Source organism: Tiliqua scincoides, chromosome 1, assembly GCF_035046505.1.
Source record: "Tiliqua scincoides isolate rTilSci1 chromosome 1, rTilSci1.hap2, whole genome shotgun sequence".
Taxonomy (NCBI): Eukaryota; Metazoa; Chordata; class Lepidosauria; order Squamata; family Scincidae; genus Tiliqua; species Tiliqua scincoides.
In genome coordinates, this window is record NC_089821.1 from 95,313,955 (window position 1) to 95,334,820 (window position 20,866).

Here is a 20,866-nt window from a genome sequence, read left to right on the forward strand (position 1 = left end):
CATGCATGTAGAACTGTGGACATATTTCAAAAAATTTCTCAGCAAACACAATCAAGATGTCAATTTTTAAAAGATGTATAGGGGCCCATCCCCTTGCAACCTTCTGCAATTTTAATTACTTGACTGGTACAGTTAGATGCCAAGATTAAGCCAAGTATAAATCTTAATACTACACCATGTTTTGTTCTTTTCTGGGTTTTTTGGCTGCAAAAAAAAAATGTTTATAATACAAGAAAAAAAGATATAATCTTCAAAAATTTTACCATCACTATTGCTCATAAGAGTAGCACAAACAATATGAGAGAATACAAATGATGTGTCAGCAGTATCAGCTTGCACTAATTTTCACAGCCCAATTCACAGATAAAGTACCTTAGATTCAAAACATACCCTCGCAAACTTAAATAGAAATAAAGTGGCTTGAAGCCACACACCGCAGTTTAACCAGTTGGTAGATCTCAACATCAAGCGTGCTGACAAGAGTCAGTGGTATTTCACCATTTCTCTGTACAATTTTCAATCAACCTTACCGTGAGGTATAAATATACAAAATGTACAGTACACATACAGGAAAATATTTCTGCTTCTGTAACACATTTGAATAAGTTTCAATACTGGAAAGTCAATACCGATGCCACTGATTTTCTGGAATAATAAAGATCAACATTTTAAACTGAGTACGTTAGAATAAAATGTAAAAGTTAAAATTCATCCTTTTCATTCTCATCACATTATTTATTAACAGTCTTGAGCGATTTCACTTAAAAATGAAGGTCAGCCACAGCATTTTAAGTCCATTCCAGAGGAAGCTTCAGGAAGCCATCTTTGAACTTCTTTATTTTCCATCAGAGGCGGCTTTAGTGTGTTAAGTAGCAAATAAAGTTGAATTGAGTTCTGGTTTTATAAATACAAATAAGCCATTAATTTCACAGCTGTCAAGGGAACCCAAGATCCAGCACTTTCCATACAATGTCTGTACAAAGTAAAAATCATCTGATCTTAAGTCTTGAAATCATCCATTCAAGTCCTTGGCACAACCTGTAAATGAAATATTTAAATTGAGGGGCAAAGTATAGTATGCAACAAAATTTAAATATCAACGCACTAGGTGGCTTAGACAATGCACCATCTCTCAGCCTCAGAGCACCAATTGCAATGCAATTTCAATGCAACTAAGCTACCTTTTAGGATTATCATTAGGTTTACTGAAATAATGTACAGTACATAAAGCACTCCAAACACTCAAGATATAAAGTATCTATGTAATATTACAGAGCTGTAAATCACAACATGCCTGGTTATCTGTAGCATGAGAACTGCCCCGAGTATACCAGGCAGGGAACTTTTAGAAAAAAGACAGTAGGTTCCATGTTTTGCTCATAAGCCCATGGATGTGCAACAAATGATTAGTACATGTGAGCAAATAGGTTAGTTTAGCAACCATTAATTTTTGTGTTCCCCCCCCATCAGCTGGTTTTATTAATAATATTAAAAATATGGGATACTGGAAGGACAACATCAGACACTAATGAACATTTTACTATCAATTAATTTTCACTAGACTGCTGCTGTTTGATCAGTTCTATGGCTGGAATCCAGACAGCAAGTTTATGCACACTAAGGAGGGGTGGCACACAACAGATCACCCTGCCTTATCATGCTTTAGAAATTGTCAGTTTTAGAGAATGGCTTGGTTCTTTTTTCCCTGCCCGACACAGTGTTAGAGAGATGATGTGGCCCTCTTGCCAAAAAGTTTGGACACCCTTGGTATAGATAAATGGAAAAAGATATGATGTTTTACCAAAACATCTGTATTTCTCCTTCAATCTCACACTATTGCTATTTGTATCTTATAAAAAGTACTTTTATATTTTCTAACAGCTATTACTAAAGGGGTAGTCTGTATTTAGCATTAAGGCTCCTTGTACTTTTAACTGTTAAAACAGGGGTATTCTGGTGGGTACAACTTCTTTCACCTTTGCACACTGACAAACTGCACCTACCAGAATACCTTTACCTCTATAACTGTTAAATATAAGAGAGCTACAGTGCTGGAAGACTGGCTCTCTCTTCCTCATTTCCCATCAAGTGACTCCAACTGTGCTCCCTATTAAGCTCTGGACTTCGGTTTCTACCTAGAAACACACATAAACCATAGATACCCAAATTTTCATGTTTAATATTGTGATTATGAATTACTTATGTAAGAGAGAAGATTCATTGGCATCAATGGGAACAAATGAGCTCAAGTGTCTTTGAAGAGCCCCCTTGATTAGTTAAGTATTGATCAATACTCTTCTATGAAAGTCTTCTTACCCCTCGCCAGTAAGAGCACAGCATGCTTGGATGTGCCACTGATGATCTTTAACTGAAGTTAGCTTCAGAAATTGAGAAATTTCAGCTACTGTCATGCAGTCTTTAACATCCTGTTTGTTAGCAAAGATGAGCAAGCCTGCTTTCTTCAAGTCCTAGAGAAGAAAAAACAGAAAATGCCTATCTCATCTGCTCTTCATTACAGAAACACACACACACACACACACACACACACACACACACACACACACACACACACAGAGGAATGTTTATAAATTAATTTTAAATTAATTTAACAGACATGTATATAGCTTAACTTTCTGTCCCTGAGTATTGGTGATTAAGGCCCAACTTCCCAGCACTAACGCAGCTGAAATGTTTCCATACTTCAGGGCTACAAACATTCCCTTACCTTGAGGAGGCCTCCGTAACTGCCCCCTCACTACAGGAAGCAGTACATGCCCCATTAGTACAGCTGCATCAAGGCTGGAAAGTTGGACAGGGCTGGGTCCTCACGCAATTTAAACACAGCAAGTCACCAAAATAAAATTTTGACTACAACAGTGGTCACCATGCTTGCCCAATCTATAAAAATCCAGTCTAAACAAGGTGTCCTTCTAACAGTTTTAAAGTGTTCTGGCTCAGATTTTTTAGGAAAAGCTATGGTACAGCTACATTAGCTATGGTACAGCTACCAACAATATCTGTGTTCCCCTACTTTTCACACTTCAGTACAAAGTTAAGAAGGTGCTCTCCAATTATATCAAGAGTCAATGAAGAGATATAAAAGAAGAGGTAATATCTAGAAGGTCCAACCACTAATAACGTCTTAGGTCAAAAGCAGAAATTTCAGTAATACAACATTAAACATGGATGAACATTTTAAATAGCCTTTCCCCCCCCCCCATCAAAAGTATACATGAGTTCCTATAACCCCTTACTATCAAAGTAAAATTTATAAAACATTTTTCTTCTTCAACACAGCAAGGGGAAAAAGCAGAGTGGAAGAAACTATTTCTCCCTGTCTTTAACAGAAATGGTGCTGCAGCTATGTTCTACTGTTCAAATCAATGCGCCTAATATTCTACATCAGTGTTCCCAAATGTTTTAGTGTCATTTTAAAAAGTGGGTCCTAGCGCTATCAGGACCCACATAGCTTTATGAGACTAAAAAGCTCTAGATCTAGAAAGAAATAATATTTTTATGTATTTACAAGTAATATTTATTTGCCAAAAAAAGTCATCAATTTCTTGTACTGAGGCAGCCCTACTGAATAGCTTCAAGATTTGAGGGACTTACAGCCCAATCCTGAGCTGCCCGGAGCACCCAGGCTTGGCGGCACCAAAAAGGGCTGCCGCCGAATCCTTCGTCTCCCGTGCTACCTTGGGATGCTCCTCGGGAGAAGGGGACATTCATCCCCTTCCCCCGAGTAAGTTAAGCAGCGCTGCAATGGGGCTACTCGCTTTACCGCTGACCAAAAGGTTGGCGGTAAGGAAAAGGTGCTCATGTAGAGCGCACAGCCCTCCAAGAGAGCCCTGGATCCTGCGGAGCTCAGCTCGGCGGATCCTCCTCCCGCCCGGCGCTGGGCTAGCACCGGCGGGAGCCCAGCGGTGAGCCCCAGGAACATGCCTTGGTTTGTGACTGTGGTCAGCGGCACGGAGCCATGCCGCCAACCACAGGATTGGGCTCTTAGTTATGTGACCCAGCCTTCACCTGCCCCACTACAGTCACTGACTTGGAAAAAAAACAAACCAGAAAAAAAGACACTCAAATATTTATCTCCCTGTATTTTCACAAGCTTGCAAACTGTAGGAGCTCAGCTGATTGCAGGACAATTAACAGCTGTCTTGCAAACTGATAGTTAGCAGCTGATTTGTGAATAGCCTCAGGGCTTGAGGCAATTGGTTATCTGATCTTTCTATCACCTATGTTTTCTTTGGAGGTTCTGTGGAACCCACCAGAAATCAGGTTAGTGGGTCCTGATGCACAGAATGAGAAATGCTGTTTTATACACAGTACCATTTATGTGAGAGGTACAAAGTTAAATTAACTCTGTATCTCTCACATAAATTGCATCTGTCTTACCACATCTTTGAAAATCTAATCTTACATTAAACGAGGTCTTATTTAGAAAGAATATCCTATAAACCATCTCAGATTAGTTGTAACAAGTAGACTCTTCAAAAGTGTAGATGCTTAAGAGCTGTGCTGAAAAGTTTGTTTTTCAACAGGTACAGAAAAAAATGCACACAGAGTACTCTGGTGCAATTCTTGGTGTGTGAAAATGTTAAGTTTTACTGAAGATAACGGAGGCTAACAGATCCTATTCTGGAAGCTAATATAAAAAACTTTCTACAATTCTGCCAGGTTCACAGTAATAGAAGAATGTCCTTTATCATGTCCTCCTTATCACACGCAAAAATGTTTTTGAAACTTCTGTTAAAGAATCAGGACTAGGAGAAGATACTGTACAGCCCTTTGAGCTTTTGCCAAACCTAAAATCTCCTCAGCTCTTAGAAAGAAAGCTGACAATCTAGGTTGGAGTACCAAAATGGACACATACATGGGCACAAGTAAGATAACTTTGTCATTCAGGCAAGCATTCTTTATTATATTGTTACTTATCTTCATTAAAGATTCCAAAGAGACAAACAAGTACTCACCTCATGTGCTAACATTTTATAAAGTTCTTCTTTAGTTACAGAAATTCTCTCTCTGTCTGTACTATCCACCACAACGATTACAAACTAAAATACAAAAATTAGTAAATGAACATGATCTTACATATCCCAACTCAAAATAAATAGAAAGACTGATATTTCCCACCAGAAAAGTTTCACATTATGAACATTTTGGTGCTATGCTCATTGTGCATGAATAAGGCATAATTACTGCAAAGAGTCAATGGTTTTCCAGTACTAGATGAAGTATTAAAGAAGATTTCAATGATTTAAGTGGTTAACACACTTGACTATAGTCTTGAAGTTTATGCTTTTGAGTCTTTTGGCCTCACACTAGCTGTCACTAACCATCCTTACCCCCAGTATGTAATTGGGACCCAATTCTTAGGTTAGCATGGTTATTCCAAGAAGGTTAAAAATTGCCAGAAGGTAAGAGCTCAAGCCTATTGTTGGCCACATCACACCCTCATGTGATCGCAACTTTATCAGTCTTTACAACTCAGGTGCAATATATCCCCCCCCCCATTTTTGAGTCAGTATTTTTATGTGACGCTATTACACAAGAATGTAATCTTTTAAACCAGATAACCATGCTCCGATAAGAATATTTTAGTAAAGAACAGGATGTCTAAAATAATTTAAAGCCACAGATAGCTGCAGGGGTAGACTCAGACTACATGCTCTTCCAAACAGGGAGCAGGTTCTAGCCCAGTTTTCTCTCTGACATTTAGCTTTCTATGTGCAGGGTTTGGGGTTTTGCTTTTAAAAATATGGTACCATTCAATCATGAGAGTTCACACCTTCAATCTGAGTTTTCATCAAGGTACATGTTTATACACAATTTATAACTTCAAAAGAGAACTAGGGCTAAAACACACTTCTTCAGCAAAAACATTTATAAAAAGCAATCATTATAAAACATGCTCTTCCATCTGCACCTCAAATCCTCATCATATCAATTTATTATAAACCATAAGCCCTCATCACTTGAATGTTCTGAACAGTAAGCAGTGTACTTTGCTACTAAACAACAGAATGAAGACTAAGGTTGCAATCCTATGCACACTTACTAGGGAGCAAGCACCACAGTGGGACTTACTTCTGAGTAAACATGCATAGGATTGTGTCATAAATACATTTATGTGAATACATGCACACTGAGTAAGAGAGTAGTTCTAGAACAGGACTATAAGCATGTACTTTAAAAAAAAGTAAAGAGACCTCATCCACCCTCCCTTTGACTTCAAAGGGGTTTGACTGCCAGAAAAAGAAAAAAAAGTATGTAATGGAACAGCAACCACTCCTGACCTGAAGCTGCAGAGTTCCAGTATTCCAAATATTAAGTGTTTATTAAAAAGGTCACATCTAAAATCTAGACCTTCACAGGAAGAGACAGGATCCAACTATAAGAGGAAACTAGCTAGGATGAAAAGGATATACACATACAGGCCTGGACATGGAGCACACTAGGGCACAAGGCACAACTCACCGAATCTTACACCTTATCTTCATCATCATTTACCCACACTCACTGTTTGAACCTTAATCATATACACCAAGGTGGATGGGAAATTCCAGAGCTCCTATAGGGTAGGGCCTATGCAAAGCAGACCCATCCACAGGCCACACCAGATGTCATATTTGCACTGGGTCTATGCATCCCGCAGGCAATTATATACAACTATGTTATGATATTAAATAGAAAACAATCAAAGCTGCAATATTTGGCACTGATAATCCAGAAAGCTCTATTAACTGGCTCAATGAGCTCACCAGCACGAACTTACAGTTTGTAGCCAATGCTGACTACAAAAGGCACTGAGGAGCATTTCTGAGAAGCTCTGCAGTGAAAAAAAACCTTAAGTGAATCCAACAAAGATGTTCTAATATCCTGAAAATTACAATATCCAGGAACCCTTTAGCCCTGAAGATGCTAGATATCACAACTTTTACAGTATATCACACTCAACAGAAAATAATATCTCACTTCAGTGTTTGTATAATATGTATTCCATGAAGATCGCAGAGATTCTTGGCCTCCAATGTCCCACATCAGAAAATGTGTATTATTAACTACAATCTCCTCTACATTGCTTCCTATAGTTGGGGAGGTATGCACCACTTCATTCATAGAACTGCAAAAAGATAGAAGTAAATGTAAGAATGATGCATTTTCTGCCTTATTCTCTATACTTTATCATTAATACGCACAATAATTATTTCAAAGCTTACAAAGTAACCTTTGTACAGAATTGAAATTGAATTACCTAATGCAAAACTTATCACTTCCAAATTTTCAGTATAGAACCTTGCAAACAATTATATACAAGGTTTGACTAGTATAACTATACCTCCATGCAGTATATCTACAGGTAGTATATCCCCGAGTACCAGGGGCTGAGGACCAACAACAGGGAATGGTTGTCACCTTCATACTCTGCCCTTACACTGAATGCACTAAGAAACAATAGTCTAGCTGCTGTCAGAAATGGACCAAAGTTTACCGAGCTCAACATTCTAATCAAGAAAGACATTTGAAGTTATTTGGTACTTCATACTCACAATTGATAAAGAATAGTTGTTTTTCCTGCATTATCAAGGCCAACAATGATCACTTTGTGCTCTGAGGGGGGAAAAGAAAAAGAGGCTAATTATGCACATTGTAATGTCACACTTAAACTATGTACCATTTTTGCTTTGTTTTAATGTAAGTTTAAATATGTTTATTAAACAATTTTGTGGATCCTGGAAAAAGAGGGCATCAACACTTTAAATAATTAAGTTAATATTAGTCATTTTTTTCATTTTAATCTCTCTTTAATCTGAAAGGAAAGAATACACATTCTACACCAGATGCAGACACACACACACACTACACCAGTCAAACTCTTGGAATCCTTTTCTGGCCGTGCTCAGTGGGCAATGCCAATGAGTTTCCTATGTGTATTAACAACCACCAGGTAAGAATGATCTCCTAAAGTGAGCATCAGACAGGGAACAAAGTTTATAGGGGCACCAATTCCCTGCCCTGAAGTTTTCTTGTTTTCCACCTTTGTCCAATGTATCAATTGTGTATATCTGGGAGAAAGGACTGCATCTTTCCATATTTCAGTCATTTCTTGCAGTAAGGTGTATAGTATTGTGGACAGACTATCAAACCAAAGATGCTTCATGTGCAATAAGAACACCCACACCAATGTTCTGATAACATTACTGTTTATATTTTTACACTTATTTAAGACATTAATCATGCTGGCTTGGATGTCCACATTTATGAACAGAACTGCACACGAAAATAGGACTTTTCCAACTTCCCTTTGTCTTTACAATTCCATCCCCAAAAAGTTATGTTTGGAGAACAGAACGTTCTTACCTCTAGAATGAGGTAACATATGACATAATGGGGCAAATCACCTTCCCTTGCACAAACAAAATTTACATTACACCACCTTTGGATTCATGCCAATATAAAATGACTAGCCATCAAGCTGACAAATTTTTAAGATACTTCTTAAAATATTATCGAGATGGATCAACAGGTAGTCTATTCATTTGATTCTATCAGTGATGATTCAGATGGAAATGACTTAATGATATGAATAAGTCATATGGTTCAGTCACATGAACAACTAACTGTTTTATAATCAATCATCTAATGACTACACACATTCTCAATACTGCAATAGTAAGTCAACTTAGCATGGTAATGGATGAGCAATACTGACTGGCTAGACTGCTCAGTATCCTAGTTACATGGATAATAAAAATAGTTTCAAGTTACTTGAAAGCACTTTCTAACAGGCATATGGGACACACTGGTTTACCAAACCTTGGGCTGGTAAACCAGTCAACAACTGGTTTAGACAACAACAACTTGGAAACCAACAACCTTGGGCTGTTACTGCTCAGAGCCTACACAGCAACTGAGTGGCCCTGCTGACCCACCTCAGCATGCAACAAGTTGTTGGATTTTTAAACTTATTTTACTGCCGCTGCAGAAGTAGAAACAATTTGCCCCAGCACCTGCCCTCTAATGCTTTTGACTCAAGTAGCATATCACCACATAGTGGGGGGGGGGGGAACCATCAGGCACGAAGCATACATTGGCCTCAGTGGGGGGACTCTACTACTACCCTTCCTATTCCAGAGGTACCCCATCCTGTTACCATGGTAGTGTTTTAATCATTTTGCTGCTATAGTGGAAGAAGTAAAATCTTGTAGCCAATCTAAACCTCAAGCTGGTCCTCATTAGGATCTTGTCTGCACTAACCAATGTGCAGCAAGAGCAAATTACTTATTATGACAGTCTAAGATTTCTAGTAAGGGTGCATGATTTAATAAGTAGATCAATCAACTAAAGATTTATACTATGAATAATGAACATAAAGTTTAATAAGACTGCTCTTGAAGGCACACTGGTCTATTTCTGGAAGTCAATTTGGCTCCAAGGCATTAATTGAGATAGACTTCTAGTTTCAGGAAATTCTTTTCACATTGATTTGTCTACAGAGGAACCCTGCGCATCATACTACTCTTGGGCATTATAGAAGATTCGGAGTCTTCTTTAAAGGGCAACACACTCAATCCAAGTACTACACTGGCCAGGCCTGGGATGCTTTAACTTTCATTCAAGGTTAACTAAAAGTGCACTGTAAAACTCAGCAGTACACTGCATGGACAGATTAGCAATGCTAGATATGTAAACTTTCAGGGGAGGTTGTCTGCCATTACTGGTCTTATGGAAGAGCTCCTGCTTGAATAATCCCACAATTCCCCAAACTACAGCTGGAACTGCACAGCTGTAATAAGGAATGAGAAAGAGAATACTGAATATGCCTTTCCTTCAAACAGCAGTAGCTACACCCTCAAAAAAGACACATGCCTTGCAGTTTTGATGATGTGCAAATGCATTCATACATATGTTTAAAGGCAAGATTAAACTAAAAATACTTTATTGGGTAGATCTAATTCTGTTCCATTCTGCCAATTAATTTTATGAACTCCTGTACACATTCAGAATGCCAAATATTTGAAGCAACACTGAATTTACATCAGCTTTTTGTTAACCAAGTTTCAAATCTTCACTTCAGGGCACAGTAAAATCTTTGATTACGATACAGAAGAAAGGAGTTTTATATATTAGTAATGTCATTAATTCAGTGGCTGCTGTTTTTATATGCAGTAACCCCAATGCAGCAAGGAAGAATAGAAAATCTATAGAACAGATTTTCATATATTTCCTCCTGACCACATGTGCAAGAGGCTAATATAATAAGAGACAGGGGTATCCAATCCCTGAGGTTTCACAAAATGCGTTTGTATTAATACAGGGATGCGTGGACATATCAAAAAGTTGCTTATCTAGTGCTGTATCACACTTCCATTTCCCATCCTCCCTCCCTCAACAGATCAACCAACAACCAACATGTTCAGTGCAAGAAGAGCTTTGTTAAAAAGACACCCACTCATGTGCAACAACCTAGACAAAAATGTACAAGACTGAATAATCCAATGTTTGCTTGCCTCAAAAATTCAAAATATTTTTATAGGTCTGAATCAAAACTAAATTGCATGAATTGTCATAAAGACTATCAACAAAAATAAACTCCCAGGATTTTGGCTGATGCAAAAATTATTTCCCCTAGTATATTGGAATCATCCTCAACCCCTAGACTTCTCCCCCAATAAAATATGGTCTCTATAAAATGATTTCAACATTGCCTGGGTCATTTGAAACCCACATTTGTTATCCCTAAAAAAGGATTTCAGCATTACAGCAATAATACTTGTGTTATTGCATTGACATAAATGCATCATAATTTCATTATAGCAGATTTATCAGGAAGAGAGAAGCTGGGTAGCAACTCATCATCTACTGAGGGCCAGCCTGTTGACAATGACAGGTAAAGCACACAATTCAGGTGGCATTTGGGACGTCTTCTTTGCCAACAGGTCCCTGTGTTTGCCTGTGTTGAGGAAATGCAGTCACAATTTGTTGGTGATCTTGTCATAACTCATTTTTAATCATTTCATTTGGTTGATTATCGAGTTGCATTGTGTGATCAATTGTACTTTCATAGGCTATTGATTTAGTTTGGTAGAATGGGAAAAAGCATTCCCATGAGAAACTTAAAATCTTGTCTTCCCACATGCCAAAGGATATACTGAGCAAAAGAGATAAGAAATCTGTGCAAGCTCAGGAATAGGTGGCCCCTTCCTCAGGAATGCAGCAGTGAATTCTCAGGGAAAAGGATGTTACTATCTACAAGAAGATGCTATGTTCTTGAATATGCATAGGTTATTGGTTGAATATGTATACCTACTCAAAGAAACAGTGTATTGTTTTAGGTTCTGGTTGGTCCAAATGTAGAACCTTACTTTATCTGGCATGAAGCCAAATGTATTTTGTAACGATGCATATGGAAAAGGAATTGTGAGTGAATGAAGTAGAAAAAGTTTGAATTCTCTATGTTCTGCGCACCTGTTCTTCCATCCCTGGCTCAAAGCACAGTTCTGCCTGTGTCTACTCAGAGGTAAGTCCTATCATGGCCAATAGGGCTTGCTCCTGTGTAAGTGGGTCAGAGATGTTGAGTAACTGGCAACAAAACAGATGTTTTAATAAAATAAGAAGTTCCTGAAACAAATGCAGCCTAGCCTGATGAGTCTTCACTTAGCTGGAAAAGAACCATGAGGAAAGTTTTTCTCTCACACCTGCAGCCTCAATATATCCTGCTGCCCTTCCGCTTCACATTCTCCATTTGAAAAAAAGGCAGAACCTGAGAAGCGGAAGAGAAAGCATGTGGAGCAGTAGAATAATAGCCTAGAGCAGTGGTTCTCAAACTGTGACCAGTGGCTCCACAGGAAGCTGCAGAAATCAACCAGGGGAGCTGCTAAATCCTTGCAAATAACTTGCCACCCTATACAGTATATAGTAACAGTATATATAACAGTATATAGTATACAGTATAGTATACTATATATATATAGTAGGAGGAGGAGGAAGGGAGCTGGGGGTTAACAGCTTTATACTGGAAGAAATGCTGAGAAAATTACCTGTAAGATGGTAATTTTAGCCTCTTTTTAAATATGATCTTTTCTTGTTTTTTAAGCTACTGTAATTCATGTAAATATGTTATTGGAGCAATTGAAGCTCCCTTAAAGCTATAATAAAAATCTTTTACATGAAAATTGAGTGCAATAATTAACCAAGGACATGCATGTTAATAGGACCTGGGGCTTGGAGTAAGCTAAATAAACAAACATTTCTCTTGGGGGTTTGTGGAGGATGGTGTAGGTGGAGGAGGGTTAAACCCTGGTTGACTTGGGAATCTCCCCTGGTCCTTCCCTACCCCAAGGGTGATGTTTGTGACAGGCACCACAGCCAATGGCCCAGTATGTCAAGGGAACTACCAGTCAAAAAAGTTTGAGAGCCACCGTCCTAGGGCATCTTGAAACAAAACTTGGTTGAATCCCAGCAGCAAGATATTCAAAGGTGATTTAATCAACTGAGGTCTCTTGTAACCAGCCTGTCAAATATTTTACATCCAAGTTCATCTTGAGTCTTCTCAAACAGCTTAGAAACAACAAAAAAGTAAGCACTCAAAATGATACAAAGGCTACATAGACACTGAGCCAATGAAGAGCTGCTACCTTATCTTGAATGATTAATTACTATGTTTGCTTTTTACTCTCCTAACAGTTACAATGCAAGGAACACTTTTTAAGAAAAATACATATAAAGTCCTCATATAAGAAACATTAGCTCGAGATTCTGCGAAACTCAAAAGTAGCCCTACAAGTTATTGCATGACATACAGGAAATGCAAATATTGCGCCACAGCCAGAAAGAACAGTAGCTACTTTCGTCTCAAATGACCAGTTTCTCCTGAGGGAAAAAATAACAGCTCATATGGTGGCATTGAAAGCTTTATAAATCATTCAGCTCTTCATCTGCAAGTCCTACATCTCTGAATGTTCCTTTAATAATTCGTTTTCTGAAAAGAGAAGTCATTGCTTAAGAAAAGATACAGTGTAGCTGTATTGATTTACCAAGTCAAAAATCCTCACACAAGCCATGTGCTTTTTTATAACCACCAAGTATGATCATAGGCACAGCAATTAATATTCTAAAACTAATAAGCTGAAATTATAGAAGTATACAGCCAGTAGAGAATGACTGATTGCTCCCAACATGCCTGAGTCACAACAGCTTAAACAAACCTCTCAGTGTTCCAGTTCAAGACACTTGTGCTAATTCAAGACTATGTGCTACACAGATAAAATACAACTCCTACCTGCCAAACTCCTCCACACAACCAATGTCAACTCAGCTCCCATTGCATATTTTCAATTATTGATGAGGTAGAAAAAGAGAGCTCTTCAGTTCTCAGAGATGGTTTCAGATAACACCTGCTCTGACAGCAGAGCTCAAACCATACAAAAAGCAAAACCAACAATCTTGTAGCACCTCAAAGACTACAGTTATTCCAAAATAAATGCATTAGCTTTCAAGATATCACAAAACTGTCTTTACTGCAACAGACCAACAGGCTTCTCCCCCTGGATGTTTTACAAGGAGCAAGTGTTACATGCCTCTTTTGAAGGACACAAGTACTGTAATGAGGACAAGGGATATCAAAACGTCCTTCCACAGCTCATTTCAATAAGAGATTGATATGTTGAGAGGGCTGTTTGAGCCCTCTCTGATTCAACCCTACATTCTGCCATTCTTGCCATATTATTTCCACAATCACCTCCAAGAAAAAGTTCTCCACCGGTCAAGTATTGAAATGAATATGTTGGTACAGCACTGCACAGCTAATTAGAGAATACTGGATATTTTGAGAGAAAAAATGTAGCTCTCTCAATTCTAGAGTAATACTTAATTTCCCAACCCTAGGTACCATGATTTTATATTTAAAACGCACTACCAGACTCGTACACATTTTCTAAATTGCACATCCCTCAGGGCAGTGACCTGCCCTCTCATTCGCTGTAAAACAATATATATGTTTTCATTCCTCTCTGTCCAGTGTCACAGTCTTATTGTCACCCTATAATAAGCAACCCAATAACACTGAGAAATCCATATGCATTGTTTTACATGCCAATAAACTAAAATACACCAGTATTATTGCACCCCCACTGTAAGTGGTGGTGGGGATGATGTTCACATATAGTGGTTTACCTGAAGTCACCTAGCAAATCTATGGCACAGCACTACAGAAAGACACAAAACATCTTGGTTGAAATTATTTTACAGGTTGATTATCTCTTATTTGGACTGCTTGGGACTGGAAGGAGAAATGCTTCCTCTTGCTCTTTTCACTGTTAAAAGTGAAAAATGGGTGTCTGCTGGCCTCTGACATTTTTCAACAGTATCGGTACAGGTACACACCACAGGGAAGAGAATAACAGCCTGCACCTGCACTGTACATGTGAATGGGCGCAAGACCTTCCTCACACAACGGAAAGTTAAAAAGACTTGGACGAAAGTGTCTGGATTTTGGAATACTGTAATCTGGATGTCCGGATAAGGGGTAATTACCTGTATGTTTAAAGCCAACTTCACACAGTCTCTTAATTGACCGGGGGGGGGGGGGTCTAGTCACTGCCACATGCACATCCCATGTTCCTTGCATAGTGAAAGTCAAGCCCTTGAACACAGGATTGATTCCCAGTTGGGAATTCACCATCCAGGTGGGAATCTTCCCATCCAGGGACTCCAACCTGTTTAGTTCCAGCAAGATGGCTGCCTCCTGTGTGCCTTCAGCCCATGCTTGGGACTAACCTCCCATTTCCTTCCCTGGGAGCAAGTCCCACTAACTTGGGTTTGGGACCTGCTTCCCAGTCAGCATGCATAAAGGCTGCCATCCTCACCACACTTACCTGGGAGAAAGCCCCATTGACTAAAAGGGGACTTACTTCCGAGTAGGCAAGCACAGGGTTGAGCTGAGGCTGCCATCGTCTCCACACTTACCTGGGAGTAAGCCCCACTGACTATAAGGGGACTTACTTCCGAGTAGGCAAGCACAGGGTTGGGCTGAGGCTGCCATCGTCTCCACACTTACCTGGGAGTAAGCCCCACTGACTATAAGGGGAGTAGACAAGCATGGGAGGGGCGCCGCAGTCGCAGCGCCCGCCCGCAGGAGGCGAGCAGCAGCGGTCACACGAGCCCGCAGCCTCCCTTCCGCTCCCCAGCACCGGGGGCGGCCGGGCGGCGTGTGTGCGGCAGCCCAGCCCGCGAGCGCTCCTCACCCTGGTGGTTGAACAGCCTCCATATGCGGGTGAAGAGGATGCCCATGCTCAGGCGGCCCGGGCGGCTCCACGCTGCCGCCGGCCTCGGCCCAGGGCGGCTCAGTCCCGGGCCCGGCTGCGGGGAGGAAGGAGAGGCGAAGGCAGGCGCAGGCCCCGCGCCCGCGAGGCTGTGGTCGCCCGCAGCAACGCCACCGCGCGCCCCTCGCCGTCCGTCACGGACATCGCCGCCGGCCTTGCCTCCTCCCCCGCGGGCTTCGCTGTTCCAGGCCTCGGCGCTCCGCGAAACAGAACTGAGCCCCGTCGGACACCGTCCCGGGGACACCGCGCGCGTCCACAATCCGTCACTTTCCCAGCCGAGCAGAGAGAAGGCGCGTGGTGGGCGGGGTTTACGGAGAAGGGGCGGTGCTCATTAGCATACGGTCGCCCCGCCTCTTCCTGGCGTTCCAGAACTCTAGGGTCTCAAACTGGAGGGCGGTGACGTGGCCCCGCCGCGCGACCTCCCTGCTTCTCTGATTGGTTGAAAGCTGTTCCTGGTTCTTTACGAGGCTCTGGCGGCAGCCCTGCAAGTGCTTTGGTGGGCTGGAGGCTTCAGCGCTCTAGGCTGGGCGGGGCTTTACACAGGGTTGCCACATGCAGAGTGGGGATGAGCGCCTCTGCCTTTGGCCACTGCATGGAAGAGGGCGTTTGGGCTCAACGTGGAAGGGTTTAAGGCTGCAATCCTGTCCACCTTTACCTGGGAGTAAGCTCCATTGACTCTCATGGGGCTTACTTCTGAGTAGGCATGCCCAGGATTGGGCTTTATAAAGCTGCACCTGCCAAAAAAAATTGCCTCTTCTGTACAGTGGTTAAAGGCAGAGGCTCTCTGTTCCAGTTTGCATCTGGCAACCCTATTTTTAACACATACACACAGGTTTTATATATGAAGATAGGTAAAGCTTGGACTGGACTATTGGATTTTGAAATGTCAAGAAGAAATTGCTAATAAACGAGAGGGGGGAACGGGCTTTTTGTTAAATGAAATATAAAAAAAGAGGGGCTTTTTTGGAATCCACAACTAGGGAGCAGGGCTAGTCCTGGCCTGTTTCAAGGTGCTCACTTTCTGTATCTACAACGTGGCTCCCCAAAAGCTGCTTTGAAGTTTTGTTGTGTTTTTTTTAGTGGAAAGTCAGGGGGAAAATATAATATGTGTGGAAAGTCAGGGGAAAAATATAATATGTTTAGGGTGATGAGGTACCATGGGGAATGGAGTGCCTACCCCTTTAAGGAGGCTTGTCAGATACAAAGGGGGAGTATCTGCACCTTTGACCATTGTATAGAATAGAGAACGTTTTTTTGTGCAGCTCAACGTGGAAGAGTTTAAAAAGCTGCATCTGCCAAAAAAAAATTCTCTCTTCCATACAATTGTTAAAATTAGAGGCACTCTGTCTGTCCCCCATTATATCTGGTAACCCTCCCTAAAGGTATAGGCACTCTGTTCCCCTTTGTATCTGATCACACTAAACATGCTCAAAGCAGAGTTTCCCCTCCAGTCACAATGCAGTACATGGCTTCCAATATTTCCTTGTCTCTTTTTTTTCCTCCCATGTTGCTTGCTCACTCTCTCAGACACAAGTGCCCATCTCTCTCTCTCCTCATCTGAAGTGACATATCTGCTGGAAGCAGAGCCCTGGTTATGTGCTGCAGTGCAATCCTATGTGTAGGGCAGTAAGATACATAAGTGCTGTTGCATAAAGGCACATAAAATTGCTGCCATACAGCAATCATATACAGGAGGACTTTGTTCCCCATTGTTGGCATCCTTCAGTTTTGGAAGACTATGGTGTCACGCTCTGAATGGTGGTTCTGGAACAGAGTGTCCGCTCCAGTGCACGAAGCCTGGGTAAAGTAGGTATGGAGGATAGGCTGTTACCCATGCAGCAAATCCCCCCTCTGAAATGGTCCAACAGAAAGGCAGAGGCCAATACGGTTGGTTCCAGCGGCGTCGCAAGAGTTGCCAGAACGTGACTGTGTTCAGCCATGAACTGCCTCAGGGACTCCGGCTCCGGATTTTGCCTCGAGGTTGATTCCTGAAGCCTTTTCCATAACTGGATGTAGCCACAAGGCAGTGGAGGTTTGGGATCAGAGTTTTCCTTCTCTCAGATGAGCTGCCTTCCCAGGCTAATGTCCCATCTACCCGGTGGCTGAATAAGATTAAGCTGCTGCATTATCTGTGAAGTGCGTTTAGACTGGCAAACTTACAACACAATCTTAACACACACTGACTAGGGAGAGAGGGAGTCCTCTCAAGTTCAGCAGAATGACATTTCTGAATAATCACTCTTGGCATTCCAGGGTGTCATCTTGGTGCACATGAAGGACAGTGAGGAAAAGAGCTTTCCAGTTCCTCAACACAAAGGCTCCAATCCTGTACATACTTACGTGCAAGCAAGTCCCATTGAACTCCATGGGACTTGTTTCTGAATGGACAGGCATAAAATTGGGCTGGAGGAGCAACTCAGCTGCTAGAGGAGCTCCTCTAATCCCTGATTGTCCAGCTGCCAGGGAGGCACCTCACAGTCCACCTGAGGCAGTCCAGTCCACTTCATTGCACAGTCTACCTGAGGCAGCCCAGGCTTGTCCCCAAAACAGCTTGAAACCAGCCTCTACTCTGACTTTCTTTCCTGCCTGCCTGCCTTTCCCCCCACTTCTCACTCTGTTTGGAACCAACAAGAATGGTGTCCAAAGCATCTGCGCTTTCCTGCTTCTTGGTTAGCCTGCAACCCTAACTGAGGTGGCAGAGCAGCTTTTTAACTGATCTCTGAGAGAAAACTGACAGGAGCCAAGTGGCATCCAGTTTGGGACCTCATCCCTATGGCATGAGGGTGGAGAGGCTCCAGAGCAGCAAGGTAACAACACAGTAGGAATTAGGAGTGGAAGCATGATGGGACCTGACAGCTGGGCCTGCAGAAGAACAGGCTCTGCAAGGATAAAGGCACAAACAAGCAACCCTTGCGGGGCAGTGGCATAGCTAGAGGGGGTGCAAAGCACTAAGTTTTGCAAGGAGACTCACCACAGCGTCCAAATGACTGCTCCCCAACCCCTTTGGAGCATTTGGGTGGGGGGGGGGGTGGAAACAAAAGGGATGCTGCCTCAGTGAGGTTCCCTGCAAAACTTTGTGCTTTGCACTCCCTCTCGCTATGCCATGGGAGGGGGGATCAGTATATAAGTTTTTTTTAACGTAAATGCCTGGTCTCCAAGCTACAATTGGAATGTTTTGTGGCTACGGAAAACATTGATTAGTGGGCATAACCTGGTGGAATGTGGAGAAACCAGTGGGATACACAGACTACAAACTGTATAGAAGGGACAGAGAGGAGTGTGTTGGAGGTAGGGTGATCATCCCTATCAAAGCAGGGATAGAATTCAGCAGAGTAGAGATGCTCAACATCTCAGGTTTTGCCAGGATGAGAATCCTGCCAGAATGAATGGTTTGGATGGAAGAACCTACGTTTTAAATAAAATGAACTGATTACACCTTGCTGCATGGCTTGGTGAATTCAAATAAGGATCTGGAAGTAATGTGGGAGGCACTGATTGATCTGTTTAATCAGAGCAGAAGAAAATGACAGTAATTAGAGAATGTTAAGGTAATGACATGGACTTTTATACCAGCAGCAAACATGCACACTACTACTGAGTCCTAATTGGAATACTATGTCTGGTTTTAGAGACCAGTCTTAGAATGAAGGTAGGAAACTGTGAAAACTGCCATCTGTTGATTCCTTGTGACATTTGGTTTTGTTTTGTTTAGATTTCTAAATGTTCCCCCAAGTCTTTTTCTGAGGGTGGTAGAGACTGTAGTAACTGTAGATGAAATGCTGTGGCAGAAGACCAATCCCACTGTCAGACTGCTTGGAGGCCTTGCCACAAAAATCTGCATTAGCCCCCCCCACCCAGAAACCCCCACCTGCCCCCTGATGGCGCATTGAGCACTACTGCTATTGGATGTGCTTTTTAAGACTTCTGTAACATGAACACACAGGGGAAATCTAGTTCATATACAGCAGTGGTTCCCAACCTTTAGGCGCTTGCAGACCACCAAAGCAAAAATTAGAATTATCACGGACCACACTACTCCCCTGCACGCAAAAAATACAAATAAATCTGTAATAATTAGAAAATATTTAATAGAGATTTATTATTTCTAGAGAAAATTTCTGGGTTGCTGCTTTTGTTGTCAGCTGTGGCTGCAGGTGGTCCATTATCTGCTCTCTCTGGTGGTCCATGGGTAAGCATCTCCCAAGCAAGTGTCCCCCCCATGGACTACCAGAGGTGGCAGAGAATGGACTGCCCACAGCAGCAGCTGACACTTCATTGATGGCTACAGACTGTTCTCCACCCCCTCTAGTGGTCTGTGCGGGAGTGCCTGTTCAGCAAGATGCTTGAAGTGATCAAAGGTGATCTTTTTCTGATATCTTGTGGACCATTTCTCAGGGTCTAACGGACCACATGTGGTCCCTGGACCACAGGTTGGGAACCAGTGATATACAGGGATCAAGTGATTCAAGCCTGAATCTGGGCTACAGTCAAGGAGTGAGCCCCTTGGTGAGACTGTGAAATAGCTTCCCTCACTTGCTGTGGGAAGAGCTGGCCTCTCCCATCGTTTGATCACTCTTAACACCTGTTTTATGCCTCCAAAGACACACAACAACATGCAAGAGATACACAACCCTCCCTCACTCTTGGAGTCCACAATGGATCAGTTAAAAGGAATTGTTCTTTGGAGTCCTGGGCTGATATTTGGGCCTCCCCCTGTTTAAAAATAGACTGAGGGCCCAATCCTATCCCCCATGAGTCTATAGCAGGGGTCTCCAAACCCCGGCCTGGGGGCCAGATGTGGCCCGCGGAGAGGCTGTTTTCGGCCCACGGCCAGCTTCTGATCCCCTGAGAGCCTCTGGCCCAGTTGACCAAACAGAACCAGAGTTGTGCTTGCATGTGTTTTATTTCCTTGGCTATGTTGGTGCTTGGAGAAATCCTGGACATTTGAGCCCATTCATTCAGTCATCTAAGTTCCATCTCTAATGTATTTATTTAAATTTTTTATTTACTTTTTTTTACAGCCCTTGATAGGTTGGCAACCTTCAGTCTCGAAAGACTATGGTATAAGCCTGCAGCACCTGGTATTCCCATGCGGTCTCCCATCCAAGTACTAACCAGGTCTGACCCTGCTTAGCTTCCGAGATCAGACGAGATCGGACATGTGCAGGGTAACAGTAGCCCTCGATACCATGCCAGATATTTGATGCGGCCCTTTGGCCGCAAAGTTTAGAGACCCCTGGTCTATAGCATGCAGAACTGCTGATGGAGCACATGCTGCATGTTATGGAGAAGAAAAGCCACTCACACCAAAGAGAAAAAGATGGAGACACTAATAGGGTTACCAAATACAAAGGAGGACAGAGTGTCTCTAACCATTGTATGGAAGAGGGGATTTTGGCAGGTGCAGCTCAACATGGAAGGGTTTTAAAGCTGCACTTGCCAAAATTTCCTCTTCTATCCAATGGCTAGGTATATATGCACTCTGCCCCCTTTGTAGGTAGCCCTAGACACTAAGGGGACAATCCTATCCAACTTTC

At 42.0% G+C, this 20,866-nt stretch overlaps 1 protein-coding gene and 1 pseudogene across 1 annotated transcript; both read right to left on the minus strand.

Annotated features, from left to right (window-relative positions):
* Nucleotides 1-249: 249 nt before the first annotated feature.
* Nucleotides 250-15,608, minus strand: ARL5A (ADP ribosylation factor like GTPase 5A). Its single transcript, XM_066611956.1, has 6 exons — nucleotides 15,252-15,608; nucleotides 7,557-7,617; nucleotides 6,982-7,129; nucleotides 4,977-5,060; nucleotides 2,317-2,468; nucleotides 250-1,038 (listed from the first exon to the last, which is right to left on the minus strand). The coding sequence occupies exons 1-6, from the start codon at nucleotides 15,295-15,297 to the stop codon at nucleotides 990-992; spliced, it is 540 nt and encodes a 179-aa protein (XP_066468053.1). The 5' UTR covers nucleotides 15,298-15,608; the 3' UTR covers nucleotides 250-989.
* A 4,787-nt stretch (nucleotides 15,609-20,395) lies between these two features.
* Nucleotides 20,396-20,514, minus strand: LOC136637353 (5S ribosomal RNA; annotated as a pseudogene).
* Between the last annotated feature and the right edge of the window lie 352 nt (nucleotides 20,515-20,866).

Coding starts and splice junctions, on each gene's coding strand:
- ARL5A (XM_066611956.1), bottom strand. CDS start 15,297: ATGGGCATCCTCTTCACCCGCATATGGAGGCTGTTCAACCACCAGG. Junction 7,130..7,556: donor ACAACTATTCTTTATCAATT/GTGAGTATGAAG, acceptor ATCTTTTTGCAG/TTCTATGAATGAAGTGGTGC. Junction 2,469..4,976: donor ATAAAATGTTAGCACATGAG/GTGAGTACTTGT, acceptor TTTCTTCTCTAG/GACTTGAAGAAAGCAGGCTT.